General features: G+C 30.5%; 2 protein-coding genes across 3 annotated transcripts in view; both read left to right on the top strand.

Annotated features, from left to right (window-relative positions):
- The window catches only part of LOC142333759 (uncharacterized), a 59508-nt gene extending 55416 nt beyond the window's left edge, over positions 1-4092 (top strand). Inside the window, exon 8 of one of the 2 annotated variants that reach the window (XM_075381247.1) lies at positions 3741-4092. In XM_075381247.1, the coding sequence (XP_075237362.1) occupies positions 3741-3751 (11 nt within the window). In that variant the 3' untranslated portion in view covers positions 3752-4092. The remainder of the gene's footprint in view (positions 1-3740) is intronic. The other variant, XM_075381246.1, reaches the window with a different exon arrangement.
- Positions 4093-15103: 11011 nt separating this feature from the next.
- The window catches only part of mrj (DnaJ heat shock protein family (Hsp40) member B6 mrj), a 290448-nt gene continuing 283239 nt past the window's right edge, over positions 15104-22312 (top strand). The window contains exon 1 of the mRNA XM_075381835.1: positions 15104-15306. The gene's annotated coding sequence lies outside the window, so the exon portion shown is untranslated. The remainder of the gene's footprint in view (positions 15307-22312) is intronic.

The raw sequence follows: 22312 nt of genomic DNA, 5'->3' as shown, positions 1-22312 counted from the left end.
ATGTCAAAAAGTGAGGACAGTGTTTAGCAAATCAGAGACTTGATAACGGTATGATCAGCAGTTAACTGTCAGAATGATTGCAGAACAGTTGAATTTGAACTGTACCACAGTCCATCAAATTTTGAAAAATGGATTGGATATGAGAATAGTTGTACAAAATTGGGGCCAAGAAACATCACTGTTGAACAGAAAAACAACAGGGTGGAAGTGTGCTGCGATCTTCTATGGCGAATTGAAACCGATCCTGATTTTCTAAAAAAATTTATTACTGGAGATGAATCTTGGATATTTGAGAAAGATCAGAAACAAAATAACAGAGCAAGGAGTGGCACACTTTGAACTCACCACATCCCAAAAAACCATAAATGAGCAAATCAAAACATGCAAATTTGTTTCTTTGATAGTAATTGCATTGTCCATAAGTAGTTTTTGCCTACAAGAGAAACTGGAATATGTGGAAAAGAGTACTCGCGTGAGACCAGCCATCAAAAACAACTGGATGATGCATGGGACAATGCACCTTGTGACACTGCACTCTTAATTAATGAGTTTTTGGCAAAGAAAAACATTCCTGTTGTTTCTCAACCACCTTATTAACCTGACTTGAGTCCCTGTAACTTTTCCTGTTCCCGATTTAAAAAAAAAAACACCTCAAAAGACATCATTTTGGAACACTAGAAAACTTAAAAAAAATTATTAACCAACCATTTGAAGGATATTCATTCCGGTTTCTGAGTTCCAACACTGCTATGAAGAGTGGGAAAGCCATTTAAAGTGTTGCATGGCTTCCCAAGGGAACTATTTCGAAGGTGATAAGAGAACCCTTGTGTAATTGTATTGTAAATAAAATGTTTTTCTGAACCAGTTTCATTACTGTATTTATAGACCTCGTAGAAACGGCTTTTTCCCATACCTTGAATACCTGTAGACTAAGAAAAGTTGAAATTTGGGTGTATATATTCCAGTTTTGGTTTGATTTTCAATACCATTGATAAGGAAACATCTCAGAATTATTTTCTTTAGTCTATTCAACCCAATTTTTTTTAATCTTGTTGAGTAACATTGCACTAAGTCAGTCTGATTTATTGAAGTAAATGATTACTGTTAAATAAGTAGTTTTTTCCAGCCCAAAAAACTATCATGCTGAAAGGGGACTTGTACTTAAATAATCTAATTTTTTTAACTTAAATATTTAAGTTTGAAAATCCTTGTCTAGTATTAATGTATGTTACAAGGAGTTTTTTTTTTTTAAAAACGGGTCCTGTGGGATCCCAACTTAGAATTTTAAACAAAAGTTTTATTCTGATACTTCTCTGTTTTTCAAGTTGTTTGTATTAAAAATGTTGACATATTTTGAGATATCCTTAGAGCTAACGCATCAAGTTAACATATCTTACTCATCTCGTGCATATAATGTAATTTTGCTGTTGTAGAAAAATTTTTCGTAACTAACAAAAAAGTATGAACGAGAAAAACATTTTTTATTGTAATATCATGAATTATTTAATAATTTTCAATAAATTACATTTCAAAAAAATAAAAATAGATACACGATTGAACTTGTATAATTATCACATTGGTATTCACAGATGTGATGAAATTGAGAATACATGTGAAAGAATCTATTGAAACAACTTATTATATACAGGTGGCACACAGAAACGGGAAAATTTTAAATAATTAGCAAAAATGAAGTAAAGTTAACTAACTTTTATTTGTTGTTGAAAATATGTTCTACAATAGTGAGAATTTCAATATACATTACTTTTTAAAAATTACGCCGCTTAAGTGCTGTACATTTTTGCATACACATTCAGTAAATCAATCCTGGAAATGTTACATAGGGCTGCACAATGTGTTCTCCAGGTTGTTGGCAGTTTCCTCTTTAATCTGTGTTTTGAGTTGGGCAAGGTTTCTTGGTATAGTCTGGTACATAACGCTCTTCATATGTCCTCATAAAAAGACTGAAAGGTCTGGAGAATGGGGCGGCCAAGCGATGTTAGCAGTTCTTGAAATTATGCGATCCTCAAACAAATGTCTCACTGCTGTGCCATAGACCGTCAGGCAGTGTGTGAGGTGGCTTTGCCCTGTTGAAACCAGGTTTACTGAAGGTCAAAGTGAAAATGGGTTTCATCTGACATTCACAGATTTTCAATAAAGTTAGCATTCTCATTGATTATAGACAACAGTTTTTCACAAAATTACAGACACAATACACAATTGTTATGTTTCAGTTCTTGTTAGGAATTTGAATCTTGCGAGGATGAAATTTCAGGTTATGAAGTATTCTTTGCACGCTCCGACGTCCAAGCTCCAATGACAAGGCAATTCCCTTTGCACCAAACGACGAGGATTCCTTATCATTAGAGCTTTTACGGCATCATGTTTTCTTATCTACTAGGTTTTTCAAAGTCGAACTAGTCTCTTCAAAGTTATGAACCCAAGTTTTGATTGCGTGTGAAAAAGGAACTTGACCTGCAGGGAAGATGTCATAGTGTCGCTGAAACACCCTGTGCAGCTATCACCATGTCTGTAAACCGGCTTTATGACAACTGCTTGCTCTATGGCATTTCATTGCTCCATCACAGCTAAATGTCCATTACTGCTCTACAGTTTAACATCTTTCTCCTACTATTGTATACCTACAGTATTGCCAGCATAAAATTCAAAATTTCCTGTTTCTTGGTACCACATGTGTACATTTGGAGAAAAAAACGTTAAGTATGCTAGCAATGTTAATGGTCCTTTAAATCTTAATGTAATATTTACCACCTCATTCATTACTTTATCTATGTTATATATATATTACATAGATTACTTTATCTCATACATTATTATTCATGGTATTCTCCATTTATTTTTTTTTTTAAGAATATCTTTATTTTTCCTAGATGCCACCCTGCTATTGATCTCTTTTTATTATGTATATCTTAGCAGTCCATAACTTCTGATATGTTTCGTTAACTTAATAACTAATAAATTTTTATCCTGTTCTGTCACAAATTTTTTTTTTGAGCCTGATTTTCAGAGTTTAATTTTTCTCCCTGCAATAAATCCATGCCATTCAGAATTTCTTCTTATTCATTTTTTGATATCTGCCAAAATAATATCAGCAAATCAATAATCATACTTGAATTTATCTCTCAATTCAGATAAAGTTCGAAAAGTTGAAAACAATAGACAGCCTAGCAACTCTTTGCCTTGCTTCATTTTAAATCTGAGCTAAAGATTACTTTCCCCACCTTGAAATGTACAAGTTCGTTACTTAGTTGGGTTTATTATTTATTCTTGAATCTACCTTCTATGATTAGTCTGATAAGCGATCTCCTCTGAACTACTGTTGCTCTTATGAAATAAAATCCCTTATTAAAGCCATGTTTAGTGGTAAGATGATAGGATCTCACCCTTAAATGTAGAACGTTCAATTTGTAAGGATTTTTTATTTAAAAATTAATCGCCGGAACTGCTGATTGGTGTAAAAATTTTATTTCATTGACCCCGTTTATAAATAAAGTAGAAAAGGGACAGGCCTTTCTCACTCCTGTATTGCCTCTTGATTTTATCATTTTCTTCTCTATAAGTGTAGCAACTAACATCTTCATTATGACACCTACTATGGAAAGAAGGGTTAAAAAACACCCTACAGTTTTGCCCAAGCCAGATTTTATAAGAATTTAATGTATATGCTGTTTGTTTGTTTGTTACAATACATTATAAAATTGTTTTTTTTTTTTTTTCAGGTCGGTATTAAGCATAATGTGCATGGTGTTTTGAGATTCATTTAGAATCTCATTCGACGTTTGATAATGATTGCAGATGGTATATTTAAAAGAGCATCTGTATTTACAATTATTATGATTATTACTACTATTATTATTATTATAATCATTATTCTTTGATTTATTTTGTGTTTTATTTTTCTTTTAAAGACAGTACAATACAATTTTATTAATAGATAAATTTCAAGTTAACATAAAAATAATTCACTATCTTTCAGTAATAAATTATTGTTATAAAAAAACTAAAGAAATTAATTTGATTTATTTAAGTTTACATCATTGTTATTACAGATTTTTCCTTTAATATTATTATTATAATGCATAATAAGTTTTTCACATAATATTGATATTTTGTTTATTATTTTTTTTTTTTTACTTCATTTTTAGTATCAGTTAACTGATTTTTGTCTTTTTAGATAAGTAAGGAATTAATTATTGGTTATGTTGATTAACTAATTAAATAATTAATTATTAATTTAATATTATAGTTAAGTATAATAAAAAGATTATGCCTAAATGTTGTATAATTTATTTTTACTGTTAAGTATCTCATGTTTCATGATGAACTTCGAATATGCTTATCTCTGGCAGGGCTTCATCTTAATGAAAAATGAATTCTTAATTTAGTTCTGGAAAAGCCATTCTTGTAGCGTGTCAAGATAAGAATGGCCTATTACTCTTTCGTTAACACAAGAAAGGATCATAGATTTTATAAACGAAACCGTACTAAAACATTAATTTTCGGTGAATCTCACTCCTGCTGTACGATCTTGTGCGGATTCTTAAGTCCCCATATAATTGTTACATGAACCCTTGTTACATTGTTACATGAGCCTTGTTACATGAACCCTCTAATAAAAAAGAGAGTTTGTTGTGACATAAACTCTAATAAAAAGCATACGAGGTACATTGGGGTTACGAGCGTGTTCACTGCGGAACTACTCGCTGTGGATAGGGCTCGTAAGTATCATTGGCCCTAAATGTAGGAGCATTCTTTTTGCAGTGACTCGTACAGTGCTCTCCAGGCGTTGGAAAACCTTTATTCCAGACATCCTGTCGTCATTGACATTTATGATAAAATTGCTGAGTTAGATAAACGCAACAGGGAGGTAGGTTTTTGCTGGATCCCTAGCCACGTTGGAATTCTAGGTAACGAAAGGGCAGATTCTGCTGCCAAGGAAGCGTGTATTCAGCTTCCTTTCACCACCCGAGTTACTACCTTTGATTTTATCAATCATATAAAGCAAACACTGCGAGCAAGGTGGCAAAGTGACTGGACTACCGTCGATAATAAACTCCGGCGGATTAAGGATTCAGTGTTGCCGTGGGGCTCCTCTTGCAGAAACTCTTTTCATAAGGAAGTTGTCCTCTGCCGGTTACGGTTGGGACATACGAGGGTCACACACGAATAAATACCTAATGTTATGAGAAGACCCACCGCTGTGCACACGATGCAACTGCTGCATGACTGTGCACCACATTCTCGTGGGCTGCATATGTTATGCGGCGTTACGTCGTCAGTTTAATATACCCAGAAACATCCGTGATATCTTGTGGAATGTGATAGCAGGATTTTGGAACGGATGTTTCTCTTTTTGCATAGTACCAGGTTACTGCAAAGGTGTTAGTATGCTCATATATATTTTTCTGTAAGGATTGTTTTTTTAATAATTTTAACCTTTATTTTCAATTTGATTTTTTGGTTCTATATATTTAATTTTACTATCTGGGGAGGCGACTATCTATCTTTACACAACCCATTGGAGTTAGATAAGTTTTATATACTTTCTTAAATCTATTATTTTAACTTTTATATTTTATCAACTTTGTCTGTGGTATTAGTTTTGGGTTTTATTTTGCCTTCTTGGCTTGTTTTAGTAAATTTTTATTATATGATTAATATTAGGTTTACACCTTGTATAGTTTATTATTTCGTTGTTATTTTACCCTTTTCCTAATAACTACCAGATGATGATAACACCCAGGTGTTTTTCGCCCACAAAAAAAAACATTGGTTTGTCTGCTATATATGCTCATATTTTTATTTTGAATGAAGCACATGAACGATTTATACTTCTTGATACAAATGATTTAGCTAAAATATTTGTTTTGGGGATAAACAAGGGAAACACTGGGGTAAGAACTGTGTTAAAAAATCACAACTCAAGAAATTGCTAAAAATGTTCAGAATTTTGAAGCTTTTTGTGATAAAATTTTTTGTTCTTAGTATACTACATTTATGAACATTCTAACATTTAGTTAGAATTGGCAAAAACATTTAACAAAATCGTGTGTAATGAAGCATAAACCATGTAATATATTCGCACCGAGCCATAGGCCTATCTTTTTTTCTAGTACTGCTTAAATGAAATGTTGCTTTTTCACTAAAAATTAACTGCAGTATGAACTTATTCTCTTCCTTATCAACTAAGAAGAGCAGTTTTTATTTTCTCTTGTCACTACACGAAGAGCTTGTACCAGTTCTAATTGGAATGGCTGGAAATAGATAATCCTAAAACACCAAAATGGTCATTTGAGGGATTGCAGGTTTTCAGCTAATGTGACATGGATTTTTTCGGGCTTCACTGAAAAGCCTATTGAATTAATTCCCCTTATGTAAACACTACCTTGCTTCTCCAAATTGTTTATGCAACGATTGTTCTTTGCCGATGTTGGATCAGTCTTAAAACGTTATTTAAATTCACGCTGAACAATTATTACAAACTCTGTCCTGCTAAATTGTAGAGTTTAGTAAGACATCATGTTGTTTACAACTGAGGTTAAATTTTGACGCTAATATTGAATTGCAATTTGGCGGCTGATATTTCAAATTCTAGGAGGTACACCTTCAAATGGTGAAAATTTCATTCACTGACCATGCATGGTTGCACAGGTGTTTTTGAAAAACGTCATTCTTATTCCAGCTTAGGTGAAAAATTTCTAGAATTCGTTGTACATTTTCCTCTGAATTTCATGATCGCCCTGGACTCTTCCCCTTACATAAATATCCTGATTCAAATTATACCAGTGATGAACGTTTTTAACCAGTGGTTGATCAATTCTGAACTGCTATTACAGAATTTCTTGCTAAATTGTAGAATATCAGATAGTCTTAAAAAAAGTAATTTTGAAAATTAGAATATTCAGTTTTACCAACAAGAACCTTTTTTCATACTGTTAAGGTTATTTTTACTTCCAAAATGAATTTTTCAAGGGGTGGGTTCAAATAAGGAATTTTGTAACTATAATTTATGTGATTATAAATGCGGACTTAAACATACTACTTCAGTAGGCTTTACCTATGTGTACACTCGATTTGAAAAATCATTTAGTTAAGAGAAGAGAGTTTTTGCATATGAACCCCATTCTTTCAGATTGAAATTTCTTTATTATTAGCTTAAGATATGGTAGTATTGATTCTAGGCTATGCGAATGGTAGAGTACTGTTAACCCCTTACTGGTTTTTTGACAAAATATTTTGTCAAATGTTATTCCAATAAAAATTGCTCCTGATGAAATATCTCGTCGCTCACAATGTCAATGAAGTTTCCCTGATGTAATATTTCGTCCGCACATTTTAAGTGATGTTATTTTGTTGTCTGACAAAATATTTCATTGCTGTATACTAGTAAGGTTCAAATACAGAGATAGAAGAACAATTTCTAACATTTACAGGAACCAAAAAGCAACAGTAATAATTGAAGAACATAAGAAAGAAGTCGTAATAACAAAGGGAGACTGAAAAAAATGTTCCCTATCCCCATTACTTTTTAATCTTTACATAGAACTAGCAGTTAATGATGTTAAAAAACAATTTAGATTCGGAGTAACAGTACAAGGTAAAAAGATAAAGATGCTATGATTTGCTGATGATATAGTAATTCTAGCTGAGAGTAAAAGGAATTTAGAAGAAACAATGAACGGCATGGAATGAAGTCCTACCCAAGAACTACCGCATGAAAATAAACAAGAACAAAACTAAAGTAATGAAATGTAGTACAAATAACAAAGATGGACCACTGAATGTGAAAATAGGAGGAGAAAAGATTATGGAGGTAGAAGAATTTTGTTATAAGAGAAGTAGAATTACTAAAGATGGACGAAGCAGGAGCGATATAAAATGTCGAATAGCATAGGCAAAACGAGCCTTTAGTCAGAAATATAATTTGTTTAAATAAAAAATTAACTTAAATGTCAGGAAAAGATTGTTGAATGTTTGGAGCGTTGCTTTATATGGAAGTGAAAGTTGGACGATCAGAGTACCAGAGAAGAAAAGATTAGAAACTTTTGAAATGCGGTGCTATAGGAGAATGTTAAAAATCAGACGGTTGTTTAAAGTGACAAATGAAGTGGTGTTGCGGCAAATAGATGAAGAAAGAAGCATTTAGAAAAATATAGCTAAAAGAAAAGAGACATTAATAGGCCACATATTAAGGCATCCTGGAATAGTTGCTTTAATATTGGAGGGACAGGTAGAAGGAAAAAATTGTGCAAGCAGGCAATGTTTGGAATATGTAAAACGACTACCACTAGATAGGTAATCTTGGAGAGCTGCATCAAACCAGTCAAATGACTGAAGACAAAAAAAGTATACTTTTATAGTTCTTTTGATAGTCATGACTTCATACAGAAGCGCTGATTGCAGTATCTTAGAAAATATCAACGTTCAATCCAAACCACATTCTGATAGGTTATGGTAACAGTTTTTGGTATTGAATGTGCATGTTATTTTGTCGGATTTTCACTAATTTGTTGCTTAGTTTATATAGTTTTAGTTAGTGTTATTTTATATATTTTCATTAGAATGTCTAGTACATCTAGAATAAATCGCCTAGCAGACAATGAAGTAAAAAATTTGCTGCAAATCTATATAGTGATAGTGTGATTCAAATAGTGAGATATTTCGGATGATATTCTGTTTGATGAAATTAATTCAGCAGAAGTCCCCCAATACAGGCACAGTAGGCCTAAAAAAGTTAAGAATACAAAAGAAAAAAACCTGTAAACAAAACATTATGAGTAGTTTGATCAAGTTATGATCATGGTGAAAAAATTTGCCATCCAAAACAATTTTCTGTAACAAAAGTGACAGTCGATGATCCTAATGTTTATTCTTCGTTTAAATTATATCTTACTGAAGAACTCATAAATTTAATTGTTGAACAGACTAACCTCTATGCTGAAAACGTTTTGCAAAATAAGAGGCTAACAAATTTTCATGGTTTCACCACTGCAAACCAACTAATAGTAATGATATTATTCTTAGCTGTTTATATGTTGTATCCTGTTAAAATTGTATTTGTTTTCTGTTGACATTATTTACATCAATCCTCTTATAATTAAATTCTCTTCAATTTATGTTTAAAAAATTTATGATTTACTGCCAATTTAACAAAGTTAAACGTCAAACGTAAAAAATGTTTTTTTTTACCCTATTTTTGGCGTTTTACATTGGATATCTTAGAAACTAAGAGAGATACAGTTCTGGGACCTATTTTTTTTAGATTTCCCAGGTCAAAATCCATACGAAACAATTGAATTTGCCCCTTAATTGACCTTCCCAGAATTTCAGATAGCCTTAATTTACCCGGAGGAACTGAAACTCGGCGAAATCTTTAAGTCTGTATAACTCGCTAACAAAGCATTTTCGTACCTATGTTTATAAGAACTTTATTCTTATTTTTAGCCTCTAGAATGAGTTGTCAAAGTATTGCTCTATCTTCCTGAATCACGCTATAGAGGAAAGTTGCTTTAAAGGTGTAACAGTATATAGCATGGCAGTTCCATCAACAGAGCTACTGCCTCTGTTATTGTGTATTTTATTTTTCCCTCAATTTTTATTTTATTGCTGTTTTAGTAATAAATCTTTGAAAATCATATTGTAAAATCTTCATAGTAATTAATCATTTTTCAGATAAATTATTAGAACAATGATTTTGTTAGTAACAATCAAACTTACAATTTTGTTCAACAGTCTGGTGTAGATGCCAGATTATTAGTTTTTTCAACACATATAGTGTAATTTTTTTCTAATTTAAAGTAGAATGTAGGTTAGTAAAAGTTCATGATTTACCTATAAAAATGAATTCACCTAGGCAGTAAAAATTTACTGAAGATATTCTTACCACAATGCTAAATTCTTAAACTGCATTGAATTTTGAAGGTATCTCCATGATTTTTTTTTAAAAACTACATAATTCAAGAAAATATACTTCAAAAATTAAAAAAAAAAATTTTTAATTTTTTACATGAAAATGAATATTTATTATATCATCTTTCAGATCCATTACACTTGTCTGATATAATGAATTGTAATTCAACATTTTTCTGTAATTTACTAGAAAACAATTGGCAGATGAAGATCTTTCATAAAAATTCTGTTAAGCTCACTCACTCACAAGTGTTTTTAATGAATTGTTGGATTTCATAATAATTTTGTTAAGCATGGCCTGTTGTTATAAGTATATAATTATAATTGATATATAAAAAACTGTTTACTAACAATTGAATTCACCGTTTTTGTTAGCGCTTTTGTTATTAAATTCAATCTTCAGGGAACTCATATTCATCCTATTTATAAAATTAATTAAAGCTTCACATATAAAGTTATAAAAAATCGTGATATTTGCTTTTAAACATAATAGTTGGTCATCATATGTTTTAAAATTATGTCGTCGATTTGGGTGGTCTCTATTTGTGACCTCAGTTGACTGTTGTGGTTACACAACACAACTGTTGCAGTAGACAACAATTGAGACCACCAAATTGACAGGATGTTACGTTGATAAAATTCTTAAACATATGACGATCAACTGTTGTTTTAAGCAAATATCACAATTTTTTCTAATTTTACATGTGAAGTTTTAATTAATATTATAAATAGAATTAATATGAGAGTTCCTGAAGATGGAATTTAATTCCGAAAGCACTTGAATACAGCGAATTCAATTGTTGGCAAGTGGTTTTTCCTATATTACTAGAATTGCAATAGATATTTTTATTAGAATAACAAAACATTGTTGTATTAGACACAAAGTGTACAATTTATAAAATAAATCTACCATATAAGAATGGAATAATTTTTGCTCTGAGTAAAAATAAGAGAGGTGCCCTTGTAAACTTTCCAGTACTGGAATGTTTCCTAGTAAAGTCTGTTATTTTTACATGGATTTGAATACTAGGTCGTGGATACCGGTGTTCTTTGGTGGTTGGGTTTCAATTTACTACCCATCTCAGGAATGGTCTATGTCCATGAGACTGTACAAGACTACACTTCATTTATACTCATACATATCATCCACTGAAGTATTATTTGAAAGGTAATTACCAGAGGCTAAACAGGAAAAAACTTCTGTAATATTTGATTTTGTATTATAGCAGATCACAAGAAAATGGTCAGCAGTCACAGACTCCTCCCGGCTATATAATAATGTTATGAAAAAGGCACCTTCATATCAAATGTTTTAATCTTTTTTTTTATAAATTAGATTTGTAGTAATTTGACTACAGATATACAAAAGCATGGACCATTTTCATGTGGTCTGATTTTTATAATTTAAGTTATATTTTTTATCGGCCCATATTTGATAACATCAATAAAAATTACTGAAGCGAGGGTTACGGATCAAATCAAATAATTTTAATATCCACAAAATAATTTAGCACATGAATTGAACAATTTAATACTTTAAAAATCAGAGTACAAAATTCATTGAAATAGTCCAATTTTGATACGTTCATAGAGTTACAAAAATTTAGCAATCTTCAAAATAGTTGATTTTGATTGTCTGCAGACTGGTATTTTTGGAACCATATTTTTACATAAGGTTCTGAGACCCAGTCTCTCAAAATCGGGTGGTAGATCTAAACAAATGGATTACTAACTCATAGCGCTTACTCAGTGTTGTAGGATATGTTTAGGAAACAGCAGTGGCCTTCATCATACATTATTGAAAGAAATGATAATATCATTCATTAAAAACTTTGATATTGTATCAGACTAGTTAAAACAGATTTTATGCAAAAGGGCAATTTTTTATCTCTATCAAAAAGCAATACCAGAATGACAACAGTGTATCCCTGAAAATTATGACACAATAAAGGTATGTAAAAATAGCAGCAGAATGAAATTACTGTATGCAGAAAATTGTTAGCCTTGCAATTCATATGAATTTTTTGATATGTAAAACACTTATTTTCTTTTAATTAAACTGTCTACGTGTAAGAGAACGCAAAAGAATTTCTGGTTCATAGAAGAATTGGAATAAATATTTGAAAAACTAAACGTAACTGTAAGAATACAATTTACTTGTATTACTGTTAAAAAATGGTACAAAGTTGAAATCTATAGAGGTAATATACAGAAAAGATAAAATTAAATTTAAAAAAATAGAAATACAATAATTTGCTTTTCATAAATTTTTCTGATAAAAAAAACTACTTTTAAAAAGTAATATTTCTCGGAAATATTAGCTTTAATAGATGTTATTATGAAATACATTTATAATGAATAGAAGAAGAAAAAAGAACACACACTGAAATAACCTGATCTAACATAACACTGGTGGGTGAACTCAAAAAAAAAAAAAATATATTTATAATTCAAAATAAGTATTACGCAGTCTGACAGCTTTCCTATGGGTCCCCCCCCCCCCTATTATCAGTACCCTAGCACAAATATTTCTACAATGTACAGAATAAACTCGTAGGCTGAACAACAACAAACATGCTTGGAAAATAATCTGGCACAGATATAATGATGTAACTATTAATGATTACACAAAGGTATAACATGAACGTATATAAACAAAATAATACACAACCAAGGAATAATGGCTCTAAGGCCTTAAATCACCCAACCCAACATAAACTATTGTTTTTGTTAATAAAGTCCATAGACTACTCAACATATCCTTGTCAATGGAATAGCATATAGTATAACAGCATACTTATATAGAAAATTAAATACACACTAACAAACAAATGGAGAAATTTTTTAAAATCTTGTTACAATGTGGTTATCACAGCAAGAAATAAAACGAATTACACCCAGAATGCAATCACAATACTCCAAAAAAAACATATTTTAATGAACTTAATACTATTATAAAATATAAAAATGTATAACTATATATTAAGAGGGCAAACACAATTCGAGTACAGCAATACCTTTTCAACTATATTTAAAATATATCTGCCTAAGTAAAAATAAAAAAAAGCTACTAATAACATTGCTTAATCTTATGGTAAGAACAGCAGCATGTGTCAATGAAGGTGATCATCCAAATTTAATTAAATTATTAAAAATTATGTTTAAATAATTTTGTTAGGAGTTATTTAAAAAAAAAAATAAAATAATCCAGAGTCTAATTATATGTTTCTTATAATTTAACTATGCATTGCTTTGGCCATCAGTGTAGTAATATCTTTAATAGAAATGATTTAAAAACCACAGAAAGATGAACCTGTAACTGGTCAAAATTAATCAGAAGTACATAGAAATTTATATTTAATATTTATTTCATTTTATTATACATTTTAACTTAGCTTTCTTAAAGTATATGTAAATTTACATACAAGGTAGTCTTGAAAAAGTTTTATCTTCAGGTTAGGTTTCTGAAACCAAAGCTAAAACAGCACTATAAAAATACCAGTACTTTAAGAAATTTAAAAAAATTGTATAAACTTCATTTTAAAGTTAGAGTTAAAAAACTTTACCTTATCTTTCATTCTAGGTAAAAAAATTTATTGAACATTTTTTTTTGTAACTTTTTTAGTTTTCAAAATAGGTTACGTTTTGAATACCATAATGCAAACTTGAAACTTTGAGGGGATGTTTACTTGGATTGAAAGCAACCAAAACATCAGTAAAATAAGAAAACACAATTTTTATTAAATTATTTTCTGCAGAAAATTAACAGCGCATTAATTTACAGAAGTACAACTTAGGGAAACAGCAGGTACTAAACTTTCATAAAAAAAAAAAAAAAAAATATTATAGTTTGTCTTTTATATTCTAGAATTTATCTAGTTGTAGTTTTAACATCAAAAATTAATTTAAATGTCAGGAAAAGATTGTTGAAAGTATATGTTTGGAGCGATGCTTTATATGGATATGAAACTTGGATGATTGGAGTACCCGAGAAGAAAAGATTACAAGCTTTTGAAATGTGGGCTATAGGAGAATGTTAAAAATAAGATGGGTGGATAAAGTGATTAATGAAGAGGTGTTGCGGCAAATAGATGAAGAAAGAAGCATTTGGAAAAATATTGCTAAAAGAAGAGACAGACTTATAGGCCACATATTAAGGCATCCTGGAACAATCGCTTTAATATTGGAAGGGCAGGTAGAAGTAAAAAATTGTGTAGGCAGGCAACGTTTGGAATATGTAAAACAAATTGTTAGGGATGTAGGATGTAGAGGGTATACCGAAATGAAACGACTAGCACTAGATAGGGAATCTTGGAGAGCTGCATTAAACCAGTCAAATGACTGGTTTAAGACAAAAAATATGTAGTTTTAACAAGCTTTTTAAGTTAAAACCCCAAGGCTGAAAATATTAGTGAACTCCTAATCCTAGCCTAAAATGGTCATTTAAATTGGAAACATCTTTTTCTAAACCAGTATTTAAAACTAATTGTATATATTTGTAATAAAATGTAGTTAACATGAAAAAACCTGGAAAGAAACAAAGTAAAAATAAAAAAAAAAATTTTCAAACAAATATAACCTACAAATACACACCACGTTCAGAGACTAGATGAATTAATTTCAAAGAGTATAAATAAAACGTACAATTGGCTGTCGGCTTATTCCATTAAAAATTAAAAAAAGAAAACTAGGGTAAAATTTTATTAAGAAAATGTTTTTAAAATAATAAATTTAACTGTTTTTAAATATCAAACTTTTCTATTAAAAAATTCTTCAAATCTGGAAATTAATCATCGAAAATCGCTTTATATGTAATACAGTTGTTTGTTAATGACATTACGTACAACCATTAAGTTTTGAAATAAAATACAATTATTTTTATCTCGTTTCATTCATTTTATTAGGATCACACTTAACATATTTACAAAAAAATCAAATGTTATTTCTTTTTTTATTCTGTAATATCTAATGTTATTATAAAAATTAAAATTTTATTTACTAAATTAACACGTACATATCAAAATTGTACAATTTAATGACGTAAACAATAACATTTATTTATGAATGAGCTTTAATGTAATTGATACTATAGAGAGTAGTATTAATAAACATAGGTTATTTTTTTAGGCAATTGGATCATTGATTACTAAACCGACAAAACAAACTTGATTAAGACGGCAGTTGCAAGTTAAGTTTACCGTCTCTCTTACACTCACGGGTTTGTGTGTTTTGTGATTGTTTTTATAAAAATCTGTAGTTATTTCGTATTTTATGATAATAATATTTTTGTATTTATTGTAGTTGGGAAGATAATTTTCGTTTACACAAGATTTAACTTGCCTACAAGAGGACACACACATACACCTAAACTCACAGGTAAATCGATCAGTTGTATAATCTTGTTACTCCATTCGTATTGTACGTTATCAGTGGTAGATTCATTTTCACTATTAAGTAATTTTATGTAATAATAAGATTCACTTACCGGACTTAGTTTTACTTCATAAATTTATAATTATATTGTTATTTTTACGTAAATTTTTTTTCTAATCACTAATTTACCTGCAGGAACTTGTTTTCAAGAAAATATTTTGTTCAGGTAGTAAATTTTTTTATGGTTAAAAGTTTATTTATTTTATTAAACCGTTACTATAATTTTCTTTACGGAAAAATTTAACCATATGTAAATTTTTACGTTTTTTTATTGAATGTTGGACCGGTAGTCCTACATTTTACCATATTTGAATTTTGTTGTAGTTTCAAGGTAAAGCCCCCGCATATACAGATACGTTACTCCGTACGTAACAGTACCTACACTTAATGGTTTATTATTAGATTTGCTTTAAAAGTAGTGTTAATTTATTGAAAAAAAAAAAAAAAATATCGTTTTCTTTTTAATTTAATTTTGGAAATTGTTTTATTTAATCTATACATTTGCAGTCTGTAGTCTACTAGATTATTTTAGAATTGTCGCTGTTAGATTACCGTACCAGATAATTAGAAAATTTGTTTAAGGTCAAAAACTAAAGATTCTTTTATGTAATATTATGGAGTAAAAATAATATATTTTGTTTGGCAAAATATACGTATAAGTTCATAGTTAGCAATTAACGAAAATGCCTACGATTATTCGTATTTGGATCTGAGGTTAATTCTGTGTAGTATTTATATTTAAAATATGTTCAAAAAAATTAAAAAAGAATATATATAGATTTAATTTTAACTGATTACAGAGTTAATGAAAGTGTTATCTTGTTTATTTCTCTTACATAATACTTTGATAAATCAATCATCTTAATAGATTAAAAAGTTTTGTTTTTTTAAATTTAATGGTTTTGACAAGTATTTTTTTCTTATGACAAGCCTTTTATGTTATTGGGTATATTTTTATTCTTAAGGGTTCAATGTGCATTAATTTTCAGTATCAGTTTTATTTTTATGATTATTATAGGCCATGTTTTATGTAAAATTTTTAATATATGAATTTATTGTGTGTTTCCCCGTTATATGTATTTTTGCCCTTTGACCTTGAGTTATATTAATGTTGGTTTAATGCTTTTTTGTAAACATTTTTATAGAATTCTTATTTTGAACTGTATTAAATTGTTTGATTGCATTATTATTTGTAAGTCCATTTTTAGGAGAAAATGGGAGAAATATACCAGTAAACTAACTGAAATTGAAGTGTTTTAAAATCTTTGCTTTCCATTACAAAGAATTATATGTTACAAAGAATTAACTGATGTTTTTGTAAAATTATTATTTTTTTAACTCATTGTTTTTGTACAGAATAATTTTAGAGATTTATGTTATGCCTATCAATATTTTAATTTTGCTGGTAGAGCAAAAATTAAAGTTAAATATTAATAGAAATGTAATATTTTTTTGTTTCACTTTGTGAAAATTTAGGACTTCACTCTTTCTTCTAATTAAAGATTTTAATTGTTATTTTTGAAAATTAACAAAATTGGAATGATGTGACCAAAAATACCACAAAATTAAAATAGATAACACCGATTTATGGAAAAATTCAGATATAATTTATTTTTTCTTTACATTGAAAAAAAAAAAGAAAAGAAAGTTTTATAAATTTAATTAAAATTCTTAACTTTAGCTCAGATAATTATGTGATAAAATGTCTCTAGTCATGGATGAAAGTTTCAGTACTTATACAGAGTCGAGAGTTTTAAGGTATTTTAGGTTTTTGATTTCGAAGTTGAGAGTTCTAAGGTTCAAATTCTAGTAAAGGCAGTTACTCTTATTCGGATTTGAATACTAGATTGTGGATACCAATTTTCTTTGGTGGTTGGTTTCAATTAACCACACATCTCAGGAACGGTCAACCTGAGAATGTACTAGATTCCACTTCATTTACATTCATACATATTATCGTCTGAAGTAATTACCTTACGGTGGTTCTGGAGGCTAAACAGAAAAAGAAAAGTACATATAGAAAACATTTTAACATGAATAACAAAGTGTAAATTAAAAGCGGATCAGTTTGTTTTGAAAATAACCATTTTATTTTATGTAATTTAAAAATTATTTTGAATTGATTACTATATTTCTGCCTATAAGTGAATATTTTTCTGATAAATACTTTTTATAGATTCCATGGGGTGTAAAAACATGCACCCCATGTTATTGGTTATTAGTTATTGTTATTAGTTCACATATAACAAAAAGGAACTGCTACTGTAATTATTTGAAAATGAAACTATGGAAAATATTTTTTTTTTTTGTCTTCAGTCATTTGACTGGTTTGATGCAGCTCTCCAAGATTCCCTATGTAGAAAAATCTAATATTTTCCTATCTGGAAAATATTATAAATTTATATTATAATTAAATTTTTTGTCATCAGCAACGGGTGCACTTGTAAATTCTCCTAGAAATGTTTGATTTTGTTCTCCTACAGACTGCAAGAATGAGCTCCATAGCTGTAGATGGCTGGATTATATGATGGTGTAATGAAAAATGCTTATTCATTTCAATATTTATATTGATAAGAGGAAAACTTATATTTTTCATATCAAACGTTTAGCTTTTTTTCTTGAATTAGTTTTTTAACCACTTATATAGTCGCTGTTTGCGTACATATGTTCACGCAGCAGCAGTTTTGTATGCCATATACCGTTTAAGGAAGTGCATTAATATCTTTCGTTAAAATATGATAGAAATGATTACTTTATGTTAAAATAAAACTTAAGTCAGACAAAGAAAAGTTTTTATTTCTCTCAAAAAGAAGTACTTTTTTCGTTCTGTTTAGCCTTCGGGAATCACCGTCAGGCATTACTTCAGAGGATGATATGTATGAGTGTAAGCGAAGTGCAGTCTTGTACTGTCTCAGGTCAACCATTTCTAACCCACCGAGCTGATCTAGTGTTGAATGCATGTTCCCAAATCAGTTGATTTGGAAGTCCTAGTAAAGGCAGTTACTTTTGTATGGATTTGAATACTACACGTGGATACTAATGTTCTTTGCTGGTTGGGTTTCAATTAACCACACAACTCAGGAATGGTCGAACTGAGACTGTACAAGAGTACACTTCACTTACACTCATACATATCATCCTGAAGTAATACCTGAATTGTAATTCCCGGAGGCTAAACAGGAAAAAGAAAGAAAGGCCGATGCATGGTTAATTGAAATTCAACCATCAAAGAACACCGGTATCCACGATCTAAGTATTCAAATCCGTATAAAAGTAACTAGAATTTGATTCACGAATCAGCTGATGCAGCAAAGACACGTTCACCACTAGACCAACCCGGTGGGTTACAAAAAGCAGTACTTGATTTGACTTGCTTTTTCCTGTTTAGCCTCTGGTAACTACCAGTCAGATAATACTTCAGAGGATGATATGTATGAGTGTAAATGAAGTGTAGTCTTGTACATTCTCAGTTCGACCATTCCTGAGATGTGTGGTTAATTGAAACCCAACCACTAAAGAACACCGATATCCACGATCTAGTACTCAAATCAGTGTAAAAATAACTGGCTTTACTAGGAGTTGAACGCTGGAACTCTTGACTTCCTAATCAGCTGATATGGGAAGACGCGTTCACCACTAGACCAACCCGGTGGGTTTACATAAAGCAGTACTGGATTAGTGTAACGACACCAGTACTTCCTGGTCATCAGTCTTTTTACTGGTTTCATGCTATTCAGCATTACTTAATGTTATAATCCTTTTTTAGCATAGAATATAATAAAATGCTAAGCTTTTCATTATTATGCTTATATATTCTCTTATAAATTATAACGTCATATCTTGGAGCTCCCTCAAACATTCTAATTAGTTTTTAAGAAAAATAGGGTGTCATATAATTGTTTGGTGCATAATTATGAATCGAATTAACTGATATTAAAAAAAAATTATATATGTTAACTTTTGTTTATATTTATGAACGTGCCACCTTTACTGTAAAGAATAGTCAGTTTAAATAAAAAAAAAAAATTATATTCCCCTCTATATGAAAAATAATAGTAAAACTGTTTTTTTTTTTTTTTTTATAATTCAACACTATAATCTGCTCCGAGTCTTTTATTTTTTTCTTACTATGGTTTTCCTTGATCTATCCAGGCCTAAAAAAATCAACTGCCTAGCATTTGTCTGGATAAATTAAGGGAAACCATGGTATAATCTTAGAGCATTACTATACATTTAAAAAAAAACTACAGAATAGTAAACATATTTTAATGAACAGGATTAAGAAAATTTAGGGGTTTTTTGTTGTTAATTCACCAATAAAGCACTTTTTTCTGTAAAAGAAAATCCTTTAATTGCATTTTATATATAATACATTTTTTACTTCATAAATTTTTTTTTTTAATATCATTTATACAAAATTATGCTCCAACGTCATTCTAAATAAGATGCTTCTTAAAGTCTAATTAAATCTTATTACATAATAGCTTAGCTATTTCTTTTTTTTAAATGCTTCTGTAGCCGAGTTTTTTTTAATTTCTTTTTCACTTTGTGATCTTTGTTTTACACGATACTAAATTACTGTATTACTTGTTTATTCATTTGTGTAGATATTAATTGGTTTATTGTCTTTTATCAATGCTTATTTTCATTCAGTTGACTGGTTTAACGCTATTTCCATTTATTTATGTTATATTGTAATCTTTTAACGTCATAATATTTTTAAATGTACTAAATCATTGATAGTTTTGTTTTATGTATTTCACTTGACTATGTATTCCATTACTTTTGTCTTTGTCTTCCACTACAGCTTTGTACTGTGTATTGCCAAGTTATCCATACTGTAATATTTTAATACTGGGTGTTTATAAAATAATTATTTGGTATCAAATACTGGGTATTCAATAAGTGATGCAACATTATGGGAAATTTGATTATTTAAATAATAAATAATTGCAATAATTATTGAATTTATTAAATAAATACTCAAAAAATTACGGTGTTAATTAGTCAAGGTTAGCCAGCGAAGCGAGCGTAGGTTAAGTTTGGTTAAATTATATTTATAAAATAAATATTTATGTTAAATTCTATATCGGCCCATTTTCCACCGAAATCCGATTGACTACTTTGTTTTTAAATAAAGCTGTAGCTGCGGTGGCGTTAACACGTAAGAGGTTAGCTAGCGAAGCGAGCGTAGGTTATATTTAGTTAGGTTATTTTGATATTTAACCCACCGGGTTGGTCTAGTGGTGAACGCGTCTTCCCAAATCAGCTGATTTGGAAGTCGAGTATTCCAGCGTTCAAGTCCTAGTAAACTCAGTTATTTTTATACGGATTTGAATACTAGATCGTGGATACCGGTGTTCTTTGGTGGTCGGGTTTCAATTAACCACACATCTCAGGAATGGTCGAACTGAGAATGTACAAGACTACACTTCATTCACATTCATACATATCATCCTCTGAAGTATTATCTAAACGGTAGTTACCGGAGGCTAAACAGGAAAAAGAAAGGAAATATATTCTTACGACAAATAACTAAAACCTATTTTCGGGATTTTTTTAATTTCGTTTTTTTTTTTTCAAGGGCAGCGGGTACGGGCGCGGTGGCTCAGTCAACTCAGCCAGTGCCAATTTTTATTGTATTTTTGACGTAACTGGCACCTGCACTTGCCTCCGGTTACTTGACTAAAAAACATAAAATTAAGGGAAAAAAAATTGACCGAGACGGGGAACGCAAGATGGAGCCGCGACAAGGATGCTAGTTATATACATATATACGGATAATTAATGTAACCTTTTTCTCAATTTTCGACATATTATCTAGTAATATTAATACTACACTTTTCCCTTTTCTGAATCAAACCTTTTTATACCTGTTGCAAAGGAAATTTACGTCGATGTCGGAGCCAGTTCAACATATTTTCTTTGTCGTTGTCGTTATAAACTTCTTACTACGTAGTAGCTTTTTGAGTGAATCACAAAGTGTAAATCTGTAGGGGCCAATGGAATGGAATGCAAAGTTGGCAGGAGTTTATTACTCCCTACTCCATCGCAGAACCTGGACAGAGTCCCTTGCTGCTGGATCATTCTAATCGGGCTTGTTTTTTTAAAAGGGTTATTTTTAATCTCGGATCTAGTTTTTAAAGTTTTGTCTATTATTAATTTAGTGAATTTAAGACGGATTTAATTGCATTCCAATCCGTTGTTAAACCAGCGTTATCGAACCCATTTCATGGGCCGACCGCGGAAGGCTAGGCTTATAAAGCCTGTCCTCCCGACGTAATTCCCCTTCAGACCGTCCACTGAAGTCCTTTCGGTGCTAACTCTTAATAGGCTAGCAGGAATACGCCACAACGGGGCACTACCTGTAAGGAGGGAGCAATGCGTCCCCTTTTCCGGAGGAGTCGCAATTGCTGGGTTATTTTATCTTACTGTAAGTTTTGAAATAGGAGAGGTTGTGTAGAAGCTCTTCATCCGCTTCTGGTATGGCTGCCCTTCAGGACGCATCTCTGCTGGGCTCTGTTCCGGACTCCAGTCCGTGATGTTGAGACGAGTGGCTGGTCTTCCTTCTTCTTCATCTTCATCTTCTTCCGAAGACCTCTTCGTTCTTCTTTGGCCCGCACTTTCCAAGAATTGGTAGTAACCGAAGTTACATACCATTAACGTAGGGGCCAAGTCAGGAAGGTAACAATTTATATTTTATCAGGGTTGCCAATTTGAACGTCAGGCGGTTTCAATTTATTTATTCTATTAAATCGTTTTTCCGGTGTTGCCGTTTGTTTCATTAACTGGTCGTTTAATAATAAAAGAATTCAGATTGTTTGGAACCGGAAGCTGAGGTTTTACTATGCTGCGTTTAAATATTCAATTTTTTTTATTATTTTTATTGAATTACTGATTACATTTTAGTGTTTTTGACATGATTAAAATTTGGTAGACTGTACATACA

This window comes from Lycorma delicatula, chromosome 13 (genome assembly GCF_047948215.1).
Source record: "Lycorma delicatula isolate Av1 chromosome 13, ASM4794821v1, whole genome shotgun sequence".
Taxonomy (NCBI): domain Eukaryota; kingdom Metazoa; phylum Arthropoda; class Insecta; order Hemiptera; family Fulgoridae; genus Lycorma; species Lycorma delicatula.
This window is presented reverse-complemented; position numbering and strand designations above follow the sequence as displayed.